The sequence below is a fragment of the Thamnophis elegans genome, chromosome 3 (genome assembly GCF_009769535.1).
Source record: "Thamnophis elegans isolate rThaEle1 chromosome 3, rThaEle1.pri, whole genome shotgun sequence".
Lineage (NCBI taxonomy): Eukaryota > Metazoa > Chordata > Lepidosauria > Squamata > Colubridae > Thamnophis > Thamnophis elegans.
The window spans coordinates 119969365-119982373 of NC_045543.1; the positions used below are offsets into that span (position 1 = coordinate 119969365).

Consider the following 13009-nt stretch of genomic DNA (forward strand, 5'->3'; position numbering starts at 1 on the left):
AAGCCTTGAAAACCTCCTTCTTTCCCCTGCAATTTGGCCAGCATGGAGAATAACCACTTTTCTATAAAAAAAGATCTTGATTGAGATAGGTGTGGTTAATTTTGGTCAATTCTAAGGAATTATAAAGTGGTATTATTCTACCACGCTGTTTATGTAGCCTAGAACTGTGTTGGCTTCTTTGGCAGCTGCTGCACACTCCTGGCTCATATTTAAAGGATTGTTCACTAGGACTCCAAGATCCCTCTTACAGTTTTCACTTAGTATATATCAGGTATAGCCATTGTAATTCACGAACTATAGTTTATTGCCTAAGTGGAGCGTAAATACGACCGGCCTCGGGCGACCACCTCGTCTCGCTCACCTGCCCAAGTTTTGTGCGGCGGGATCCGATAATACTTGTTTCCAAAGTGGTCGATGCCTACAAACTCGCTCCCTGGCCCGATAAAGCGCTGCTTTAGCAAGCGCAGAAACCGCCCGACGCCGCTCATGGCAGACGAAGGGCGCTGCGAGGCCGCAAACCACAATCGCGGCTCCCCTCGCCCTCCTCCCCAAATGGGACCGGCACGCGAGGGGTCCCACACGCGGTGAGATGAATTCTCTCCCCGCCCCTTTCCGTCAGAAGCCACGCCCACATCTCCCTCAGGCTCAGAACGTGCGTCCTGTTTATTAGAGATAATAAAATTGAAGAAAACACATTCTGCATTTACACACACAGGCAAACGTATTTTATGCCAAAAAAACCAATTTACTAATGGCTGAATGGCTCTCTGTTAATAACATGAAAAGATATCCTCTGGACAGCGTTTTGGGAGAATGGAAATATTTCGAATTTACACTAGAAGCTCAAAGGAGAAGCCGCTTTTGCCGTATCTTTTCTTATACGTTTCTCTATATTCTCCTGAACCTGACGCGGTCGACACTTGAGGCATTCTCAGCCGGTTCTTCCCCTACCGATGACGTTCCAATACCAAGGTTTCCTATTGGCTGAGAGAGCGACTCTTTGAGCCAATGGGCGCGAGATAATTTCGCGGCGTGGTGGCGTCCCCGCCGCGGGTTCTTCTTTCTTGGCTATGCTGGGTTTTCTTTTCGCTCGTCAGGCAGGTGTAGATGACCCGCTGAGGTTCCGACGAGCGGAGGCTACGAGGAGGTAAAGCCGCGTTCCTACTACCCGGAGCGCATTTAGTCTCCTCAGGCCACACGTGATCACGGAGGGTGCCGCAAAGCCTCAGCATCAAAATAAACGCCTCAGACCCGGGTTCGTGGGGTGTCTCTCTGGATACATCATCGCGGCCTTTAAGTCAGGGTTGACTTCTGGCGACTCCCTGGCCAGGTCCCTGCAGTTTTTTTGGGAAGAGTTCAGCAATGGTTTGCCAATCTCCTTCCTTAGGGCTGAGAGAGGGACTGGTCCACGGCCAACTTTGGGCTTATTTATTTTATTTGTTTTATTTTATTTATCAAGCATGTATAAGATAACAAGATATAAGTATAAACATGATTATGAATACATGAAATGAATAAAAATACAAGGGAATATTAGGACAGGGATGGTAGGCACGCTAGTGCGCTAATGCACGCCCCCTTATAGACCTCTTAGGAATGGGGTGAAGTGAACAGTATACAGTCTAAGGTTAAAGTTATGGGGGTTTGGGAAAGAAGCCACAGAGTCAGGTAGTGCATTCCAGGCGTTGACCACTCTGTTGCTGAAGTCGTATTTTCTGCAATCGAGTTTGCAGTTTGTATCTATTGTATGCTGGTGTATTGTTGTGGTTGAAGCTGAAGTAGTTATTGACAGGTAGGACTTTCTATAGCAGATAATTTTATGTGCTACGCTTAGGTCAGATTGAAGGCGGTATAGTTGTAAGTTGTCTAAGCCCAAAATTTCAAGCCTAGTGACATAAGGGATTCTGTTGCGAGCAGAGGAGTGGAGGACACTTCTTGTGAAAATATCTCTGGACTCGCTCAATTGTATTAATGTCTGATATGCAGTACAGCTTCCAGACAGACTGAACTCACAATATTCCAAATTTCTACTTGATGCCTTAACTATGGGGATTCTCAGTCATCCAGGTCATAGTTGTCCCAAAGGTGCTTTTTTCAAGAGGCAACTGGAGTTCCTGGTTTTTCTTTGAAGCCATTTCTCTTCTCATCCAAGAAGCTTCTTCAGCTCTGACTGCAAAGAATATCTATCCTTCCATTCCCCACCATTCAGTCGGAGCTGAAGAAGCTTCCTGGATTGAGAAGAGAAACAGCTTCAAAGAAAAACCAGAAAGTCCAGTTGCCTCTTGAAAAAGCACCTTTGGGACACTGCTTTAAAGTAGCTCTCTTTGCTAGTAGGTCCTGATAAGAACAACAATAATACTGTCTTTCTAATAAATCTGAAAGGCATGATGTGGGAGAGAATTGCAGAAAAGGAAATAGCATTGATTATAACCCTCCTTGCAAGTATACAAATTGGTAAGGAAGACTGATCGTGAGTTAGATTCACTGTGTAGAGGGGAGCCAAAATGTCCTTTCTAGTGCCATTTCTAGGAAGTGGAAGAATTGTATGGGCACAATAAGCAAGAAAGCTTCACCTGTATGAATGTGCCCTTGTTCAAGCCTCATTGGTTGTACATATACTTAGCTTGTAAGTCATTTTCAGTAGGTTCATTTTCTGCTTTATTTTTTTGGGGTGGGATGGGTGGGTGTTGTTTTATTCTGAAATTAGGAACTGATGCCCCTAGTTCCATCAGTCTAGCTGCAGATTCAAGAATGGCATTTGGATGGGAAAGGGTACATAAGGTCTGTGAATGCAGCCTTATAATGAAATGTTTAAAACCTGGTACCATGAGATTATACCATTTTAAAGAGAAGAGCATCCAACAGTTACCTTAATTATTCCAGCAAAATTTGGTTCACCATATCCCAAGGCACTCAGTTTCACTGATAGAGTTTATGTTTACTTTCTCCTTATTAATGTTCAGGCGAAATTTATGGCTCATTATTTTCCACCCCTTAGTTCTAATCTTGCTTCAGGAGAAAGAGTACATTGTATTTAATAGATAGAATTGAATAATCAATTGTATATGTACTACCTGGCACAGTGTTAAAGGTGAAATGGAGATAATTTATTTGTAAATCCTAAAATTATAAGGATAGAATCCTTTTTTACAAAAAGTGTATGTGATTTTTAACATAAGTGTTTTAAATTAAAAATCTAAATTCTAGTTTTGCCAAATCAGTAGGATTTTTTTTAAAGATTCATTTTTATTTATAACTTATAAAGCTTACTTAGAATAGAGATAATGAAGTAATTCATTTAAAAATTGAAATGCTATTTGATAGATAGAAATGCAATACATAAATATTGTATTGAAGTGTTATTTACCTATCTGTGCTTGCATTTCATTGCATAATTTAGAAACAAATGTAGTATACTGACTACATTTAGATACTGACATGTAGTATGTCAGCTTCCCAAATTTTGAAATTGACTACAAAAGATTTTACAAATGGTAAATAAATGTAGTGGATTAAAGAATTTGATGGGATTTCAGTAACAAAATATTATATAATTTTAATTATGTTTATAATGGCTTCCTTTTTTAAAGGGTATTAAGCTTGGAATTAAATAAGAACAAAGATGTTGAAAGAATTCACGGAAGTGGAATTAATACCTTGGATATTGAACCTGTTGAAAATCGATAGTATGTATATTTTATTATGCTTTATTATGAAATATATTTTACTGAACTGATTTGAAAGTATTTCCATTTTTAAATTCATGGTAACTTTTTTTCATAGAAGCATTTTCTCAAATTTCATGACTCCATGAAATTTCAGAAAATTTCCTTGCAGCATAATGAAAAAATGCCAAACTGAATAATTTTGAAACCATAATTAACAATATTCAAATGCCTGCCCCAGAATGAGTGTGTGTGTGTGTGTGTTTGTGTGTGTGTGTGTGTGCCATATGTACATACCCAGATTGTTGGTGGCAATATGCTGACTCTGAAAACCACTTAGAGAGGATTGTAAAAAACTATGAAATGGTATATAAGTCTAGGTGTTATTGCTACTGTTTTGTTCAGAAGTCCTTTTGATTAATCTCATATGTTCCCCTCAAACAGCTCTGGGTGCATTTTCTAAGAATTCTTGTGTTGGTAACTTATTTATTACTTACTGTATAATTGACCTATGTCTTCTACTGTGTTTCCCTGAAAATAAGACCTGGTCTTATTTTCTTTTGGGGTCCAAAATAAGTAATAGGACTTATTTGGGGGGACGTCTTATTTTTTGAGTGCTGCTGCAAGATCAGAGTGGGCTGGATCTACCCCACGAACCCTGCACCCTGGCCCCCCAGCAACCAGCCTATCTATGATCTGATCCCTACCTCGCCTCGCAGCAGCAACTCCAACAGCGTCATCCAGCAACACTCTGCGTGGCCACTGGCCCACTTCTTCTAGCAACTGACCTGTTTGTGAGGGTCCTGAATTGAGCCAGCATGTGCATGGGGCAGCTCCACCCACCCTTGCCTCACCTCACCTCATATCGGCAACACCACGAGCAACCAGATGGAATGGGTGGGCAGCCAGCTGAGCAGGGCTCAGCTAAGTAGGGCTTATTTTAGGGGTAGGGCTTATATTGGGTGCATGAGCAGAAAACATGCTAGATCTTATTTTGGGGATATGTCCTATTTTCGGGAAAACACAGTATGTGCCACCTAGAGGGATCAATACAAAATTAGCTGTGGGTTAGTTTTTTGTCTGGCTAGTGAAAATGGAATGTGGGCAGATAAACAAAACAAGCAATAACCAAGCCATTTTAAACCAGAGAGACAGACAGTCAACTTAATGGAAATAATTGTTATTCCATATTTGGACAGAACATCAAGCTTAAGTAAACCTGAAACTAGGATAAAGGTCTGCATAGAATTGGACCTGGAGCAGTTGTGGGCAGGGAGGTAGTAGACTCATGCTTTCTTTACCAGATTCACTATCTTAGCAAGTCATGTGAACATGATTAATATGAAGAATTGGGTTGTGCCTTAAAATATTTGCAGATATGCCAATAAAAATTTTAAAAATTATTTGTTTTAGGACAACTTTTAAACTATATCAAGAACACTTTATTATAAAAATATTATTCATATATTTCAGTCTTAAATATTTTTTGTTTGGAGGGGAGATGACACAGCACATAAAATGCTACTCTAAAAGAAGAATATATATATATATATATATATATATATATATATATATATATATATATATATATATTAATTTTTATATTAATTAAAATGTTCTACTATTTTTAAATTAAAACAAATTTTCAAATATTTCTAAAAGAAAATTACATGTTTGGTGGGGGGAATAAAGTTTACAAAATCTGAATTGATTCATAACTTGTTTTCTTACAGTATGTTATCTGGTGGTTCTGATGGTACTATTGTATTGTATGACCTTGAGAACTTTAGCAGAACGCCATGTTATACCTGTAAAGTGATTTGTTCTGTGGGAAGGTATGTATATTTAAAAACTTTTTATGAATATGTTACCTACATTATATGTTTATAGTTCATTGCTAACTCATATTTTGTCAACAAAGTAAATGAAATATTATTTAAGAAACTATTGTTAGCACAGTTTGTGCTATAGCATAGTTAGCATATATTTCTAATATTATGATCTTGTACCAAGTTCAACAAGATTGATCGTCAGATTGATCTTTGGGGATTGTTTAATAGACCAAAGTTACAGGTTTTTATTTTATTTTTCACTCCTACTTAAACATTTAGAGAAACAAACTTAAATTCTTTGTGGTTGGCATTAAGTTCTAAAATTGGTTTTACATTCAGTTCAAAGTTCCAAAGAAAATTAGTTATATAAAATGGAGGTGTGTTTTGCCCCATTTTACAAACTCTCTTGCCATAGTTGTTAAGGGAATCACTGCAGGTAAGTTAGTAATTGGTTGTTACATGAACCCCATTGACTTTGCTTGTCAGACAGTCTCAAAAGGTGATCACATGATCCAGGTCACTGCAACCATCATAAATATGAGTCCGTTGCCAAGCATCTGAATTTTGATCATGCAACGGTTAGCAACAGTGTGAAAAATGATCACAAGTCACTTTTTTCAGGGCCATTGTAACTTTGAATGGTTAACATAACTTTGCTTCAGAGCTACTACAGAGCAATAAACTTTGGGCTCCTCTGCATTGGTCCACTGTTTCCATGTTTGCCCTAATGGCTCCTAATTTTATACACTTTGATTTAGAGCAAAGTTTGGTTATCAACCATTGTACTGCAGCACATTGGTATGCCACAATAGGTTTGTAGTATGCCACCTCAGCCACAAACCTACTTCACCAGGTGGACTGCCTCCATTCTTTTTGTGATGCCATAGGATTTCCAGTTTCAAGACCTGGAAGTCCCACCTTTGTAATGTGTGCTGTGAAATGAAACAGATTGAAAACAGCTGGTTAAGAGAGATGGCCTTCTTTGTATCTTCTTTGGAAGGCTTTTATATTTTTGTATTTTTTAAAACAACTGTGTGATGAAACACTTACCCAGTAGGTGGCAGAGCCAGCTTAAGTTGTTCTCTGTTACATTAAACCAAGGTATAATTACAGTTCCTATAGTATTTGAACTATTTTAATCTTTCTTTCCTGTTTAAACTAATCTTAGCTCTTCCTGCAAGAGGTTTGCTACTTAGATTTTGAAAGAATTAACATATTCAGATTTGTTGAGCATTATTACAGCAAATCATCCCTAATTTTACTTTTCTATGACAATATTATAGGAACCATCCTGGTGTTCATAAATACAGCGTAGAGACTGTTCAGTGGTATCCTCATGATACTGGCATGTTTACCTCAAGTTCATTTGATAAAACACTGAAAATATGGGATACAAATACTTTACAGGTAAGTTTTCTTTAATAATTTGATCTTTATATGAAAGAGAAACAGTAGGATTTTTAACACATCCTTGTTTTTATAAAGGATTGGCTAATTTTTGTAAAGCAACTTAAATGAGCACACAATACAATCAACCCTAATGTATTATTGGTCTCAAGAGTTGATGTAGGATCACAGACCAGCAAAGAGTCTGTTCTTGGTATGGAAAGTTGATCATGGAAAAGTAGCTTTTAAATCAGTAAGTTATATTACTTGTAAATGTCAGACACAGGCTTATACATTGCAGTAAACCATAGATTATATAACCATTCTATATTAAAGCAGGGTTCCTCACATTAAATTGTAGTTTATAAACCATAATAGCTAAGATAACAAGCATGCCAAGTTAAAACCACAAGCTACATTTTGGCTTGTTACGTTGAATGAGCTTAGACAGAGAAAATGTCCACACAACACAACATGCCACATTTGGTGTAACTGGATAATTTACTCTATGTTCTTTTGTATATGACTGATAAACCAGCATTGTCCAGGCATTTATTTAAAGGGGGGAAATGTCCAGACAAAATGTAATTTCTAATGTTGGATTTTCCCCCTTACCAGAGGGAGCCCCCTTGTGGAGTACTGTGAAGCCGTTACCATGGCAACTTCACTGCGCTGTACAATAGAAGCCATATAGGACAATACAGTAGAAGCCATTTGAAGGCACAACAGGCTGTATCGTAACAGAACACACACGGGTGTTAGGGGTGTCTTACCCCCCACAATATTTGTTTTCAGAGAGTAAGTTACATGTTTTATGTGTACCAAGTTTGGTTGAAATTGTTCGAGGCATTCCAGAATTATGCTGGAACATACACACACACACACACACACACAGCCATTTATATATATTACATACATATATATACATACATATACATATACATATATATATATATATGCACAGATATATATATATATATATATATATATATATATATATATATATATATACATACATACATACATATATACATATATACATATACATATACATTTATTCATATACACACACACATATATACATACACATACACACATTTACACACACACACACACACATCTGTCCATCTGTCTGGATGGTCTCTTATGACGAGCCGATGGACAGAGAATGGAAGCAGTGAACTTCCTCCCATATTTGGGCATACCAGGGGTTGTGACTTTAAATATACACAAATACAACACAAATTATATATGCAGACCAGTTTGCTATGGAGCTGACATCTGAACTGATATCCCAGTCAACTTTATAATAGTCAGCTAAAATATTTCCTGCTTTTTAAAAAAATATTATTTTTTAAAAGTAATTTAAAATAAATTACCATATTTTTTCCACTATAAGATACACCTCACCATATGACACATATATGTTTAGAGAAGGAAAACAAGGAAAAAATATCAGACAGAGCCTGAGAGGACCACAGATAGGTGTCCTCTAATGTGCCAGCTCTGCCTATTGACTCCTGTAGTGCAAAAAAGAGACAGAAGAGGTGGGGTTCAGCACAATAAAAGGACCCTGCCACCACGGCCCAGCTGCTATTTAGCCAAAGGACCAGCATCACCTTGCGGAGGGGGAGTGCATCTTATGGAGCAAAAAACACGGTACTTTAAAAAAATAATATTATCAATAACCTGTTTGGCATCAAATCAGCCTCATTGGCTATCCCTAACACTCTACTATCATTCTGGTGCCCAAGAAACCCTCCATCAAGTAGTTGAATGACTACAGACTGGTGGCTTTGGCATCCATAGTTATGAAAACCTTTGAAAGGATAATGTTGGCCCATCTGAAAGCCATCACAGATCTGCTGCTAAACCCCTTGCAATTTGCCTACCATGCAAATAGATCAAGCAGATGATGCTATCAATATGACACTCCATTACATATTACAACAACTTGAATCACCAAAGAACTATGTAAGGCTTCTTTTTGTACTTCAGCTCAGTATTCAACATTATCCTGAAATCCTGTTCTATAAACTGACTCAGCTAGTTGTGCTTGATGGTCCTGACCACACTTGTAGATGGATTATAATCTTTGTAACGAATTGGATGCAGTAGGCGAAACTAGGGAAATCATATAGAACACCCATTCGATTAGCACAGGTGCCCCCAGATCTGTGTGTTTCCTCCATTACTCTTCTCTCTATATACCAAATGACTGCATCTTGAAGGATCCCTCTGTTAAAGTACTGAAGTTTGCAGATGATAAAACCGTCATTTGTCTCATTTGAGATGATGATGATAAGTCTGCACATAGACAAGAGGTAGATCAACTGACTTTGTGGTGCAACCAGAACAATCTGGAGCTGAATACTGTTAAAACTAGAGATGATAGTAGATTTTAGAAGAAGCTGTCCTATTCTACCACCTCCTACAATATTAGGCAACACAGTATCAACAGTAGATACTCGAAGTTTCTAGGTTCTGTTATCTTCAAGGACTTGAAATGGACACCTAACATTAGAAACATTAAACAGGTATAACCTGTTTATAACATGTTCTTTTTTAGTCAATTCATAAAAAGTTTTACAGAGGAATTATTGAGTCTTATCATTTGAACATCAATAACTGTCTGGTTTGGCCCACATGTTTAGTATGTTATCTAAACATGATCATTGTTTGTAGTTTGACATAATCTTGCCAAGTAGATATTAGTAGTTGGAATCTACAAGCCAAATAAGAGAAGCAGCACATTTTAGAGACATTTAATCAAGGTAGATATTTTTAACTTCAGAGACCATGAAGATGTCCTCTACCTCTTCAAAATTGTGGAGAAAATGTTACTGCATTTTCAGTGTTGAATCACGTCTCAGTGCAGCCATACTTTCTCACAAAGCAAGAAATCACTTGGATTTTCATTTGAGCATATCAACTTTAAAGCCAGATATCTATAGTTAAAGGGCACCAAGTTCAAAGGTTGCATTAAAATGATAATAGAAAGTAGTAAATTATTTTACTACAATGTTATTTTAAGCACAAGTTTCTATGAATAAGGAATAAATGTTAATGCCTTATGTAAAATAATAATAGGTGTTTAAAATTTAAAGTTCAATTTTGCAGATATTAATAGTACTGAAATTTAAATAATTTATTGGTGAATAATATAAATGTATAAAATTATAAAATGTAAAAATTTGTGGAAATGTATAAAAATATAAAAATAAGAAAAATAACTGTAAGATATAGGGGGTAGATGAACATAATATAAATGTAGAATGGTATGAGGTTTTTTTTTCTCTTTTATAGTTGAAAACAGTATTAAAAATGTTGAAGTAGAAGCTGTTTAATCTTGTATAAGTACATGTATCTTTGTATTATGTTGATAATATATGCAGGAATAAAATGTGACACTATTTTAAATTTGCTAATGTATTATAAATAATAACTGTCGTCTATTGCTTCTGGTTAAGATTTGAGTTGGTCCAAGTATTTAATAATGTATTGTTTTTCAATTAACAGCCTGCTGATGAATTTCATTTTGATGGGACAGTTTATAGCCATCATATGTCTCCTGTTGCTACAAGACATTGCTTAATTGCAGGTTTGCATTAATTGTAACTATATTTTGAATATAATAATCATATTTTAACTGTCTTTCATTTTTTAAAATAATTCTTTTCTATATTCAAGATTGCAACATAACATAATTTAGAGTTACAAATGTGTATCATAATTTCAGTGGGGCTGTTGTTGGTTTCTGTTTATAATTATTGGTCTCTACAAACTTTTACACTGATTGTGTAATGTGTTTTCGAGATATTTACCATATTTTTGTGAACACATTGGGGCTTTTTTTAAATAAACATGCACAAATTGTACTATTAAAATATTTCTTGGCCAGCAAATAATAATCTTAAAATAAAAAAATCAATCATATTTGTTACATAATGGGGTCACATATCTGACTCATCTATCATTTCTCTTCCCCCCACCTATTTTTAAGGATATTCATAGTTCACATTACTTACTTAGTCAAAATGGGGTGATCTGAATTATGTTTCAATGAACATCCACCACTATTTAAATGTAACATATAGTTTACCAGGCATTGTCACTAAATTTTGAGTTAGAAAACAAGAGCATCTCATGAACAAGAAATGTATTATGTCAGCATTAAGGGCTATCCAATTGAAACTCTGTATCGGGTGATGTATATAAAGATGTGCTCTACACATGCTGTTTAAATGTTTCCTTTATTATAATACACATACCACTTTTTTTATAAAAGAAAAGGTATAATATCTTTGTTGTTCTTTTTTATGAAAAAGATGCTGTGTGCAAATGCAAAATATAATTATCCAAAAAGTAATTTTCTAAGGAACCTATGTGAAGTTTAAAGATATTAAAACTGCTATCTATTTTGTACATTTTATAGCAGCATTTTGTAGATTTTTTTAATATCAACATGCAGAGATTGTGTTTGTTTTCTGTAATGTGTTTTTGTCTTTTTCTCTTACAGTTGGTACCAAAAGCTCCAAAATACAGCTTTGTGACTTCAAGTCTGGATCTTGTTCTCACATTTTGCAGGGTATTTCTTACTCTGAAACATAAATGTTAGACAATAACTACTTTGAGTATACCACACTGTGTAAAGAACTGCACTGAACAATATTTTCTTTGTAAGTAATAGGACAGATGTGTTTAGTGCCAGTTGTCAAAGAAACACAGTGAGAAGAGCTTTCTTTCTTAACATTTTTCTGATGATCTTGGCCTGAAGATATATTATTGATAATTATAAAAAATGCTTATGTCTACTTAAGGTGGACTCCTTGAGTTTTATATCGTTGAGATGTAGTTTTCTAAACAAGTTGAAAAACTGCCTTGGTAATATTTGTCCAAGTACTTTAGATTACACTTGGTTAATTTAAATTATATTTTTAAATTGTAAACGAATTCAGTTAAGCCATGAAAACATCTATCTTCTGGTATCAGCTCAGAATCTGTGATATGAAAAGTGACAGCTTAATAGTTGGTAAGAATTCAGACTTAATACATTATGAAATAAATTTAGAATCCTGAGCTATATAATTTACCTATATTGTTTCAGGATGTAAGTAAAGAATTCCATTTTGGATGTAAATCTTATAACATTGAAAATTGTTGTGTCCTCATCCTGTAATGGCATAGTTCCTTCTAATTTCTAATAACAATACCCTTTAATTCTGCTGTACTTATACGTATTATCACAAATTCTACTTTTCCTCCATTACCAGAATTACATCTGAATTTATGTTGATACATAAAGTAACATGATGTTTCACTCTGCATCTTCTGTTGTCCTCAATAGTGCCTTCAGAAAACTAGTTATTCTTATAAACTGAGTGACACTTGATGCTGGATCTCTATAAGAATTAGTGTTTATATAATTCGTTTATGCATGTTAATTTAAAATTGAAGTTATTTCTATTATTTGCATGAGCCTTGCAATTTACAAAGTTTTCATTTTGTTACAAAAATGCAAATTTAGGTTATTATTATTTTTTAAAATATACAGTAGTATTGAAGTCTGTACAAAAATTTGCAATATAATTAATATAAGAGAATAATAGAAAACAAACCAGTCTTAAACCAAAAATATTTATGCTTTTGTATTTTTAGGTCACACTCAAGAAATTCTAGCAGTATCTTGGTCACCACGTTATGAATTTATTTTAGCAACTGGAAGGTAAAAAAAACCCAATAAAATAAAGCAATGTATATTAAACTCAGTCAGTGTTCTAAAAAAACTATTCCAAATTTCTTTTACAATGGCATCCATACAAAGTGCAATGACGTAAAAATTACATCTTGCACAAATTACACAATGACATAATCGTGCAACTGCCCTGATTACATACTCCCTTAAATTACCTGAGCCATGGCACTTAGGTAATTATCACTTCATGCCACCATATCCCCTACCTCTGACCTTAGATGCCCAGGTTGGCAGCATTTCCTTAATTGACTTTTTTTAAAAAAAATTAAATTTAAAAGCAGAGAAATACTTTTAAACCATGAATATAAGTCTTGGTATTGAAATGTAAAATTAGGGTTAAGTTTTAAGATTTACTATATTATTACTGAATG

The 13009-nt window shown here is 35.3% G+C and overlaps 2 protein-coding genes across 4 annotated transcripts in view; one reads left to right on the forward strand and one right to left on the reverse strand.

The window, feature by feature from the left end:
* Positions 1–620, reverse strand: part of NDUFAF2 (NADH:ubiquinone oxidoreductase complex assembly factor 2) — a 47379-nt gene extending 46759 nt beyond the window's left edge. The window contains 1 exon segment of the mRNA XM_032213515.1: positions 362–620. Coding sequence (XP_032069406.1) covers positions 362–488 — 127 coding nt within the window. The 5' untranslated portion in view covers positions 489–620.
* A 398-nt stretch (positions 621–1018) lies between these two features.
* Positions 1019–13009, forward strand: part of ERCC8 (ERCC excision repair 8, CSA ubiquitin ligase complex subunit) — a 30380-nt gene continuing 18389 nt past the window's right edge. For 2 of the 3 annotated variants that reach the window (XM_032213960.1, XM_032213961.1), the window contains exons 1-7: positions 1019–1147; positions 3591–3686; positions 5399–5500; positions 6781–6904; positions 10403–10484; positions 11403–11471; positions 12542–12608. In XM_032213960.1, the coding sequence (XP_032069851.1) occupies positions 1071–1147; positions 3591–3686; positions 5399–5500; positions 6781–6904; positions 10403–10484; positions 11403–11471; positions 12542–12608 (617 nt within the window). In that variant the 5' untranslated portion in view covers positions 1019–1070. Of the gene's footprint in view, positions 1148–3590; positions 3687–5398; positions 5501–6780; positions 6905–7652; positions 7682–10402; positions 10485–11402; positions 11472–12541; positions 12609–13009 lie in introns of those variants that run through there. The other variant, XM_032213962.1, reaches the window with a different exon arrangement.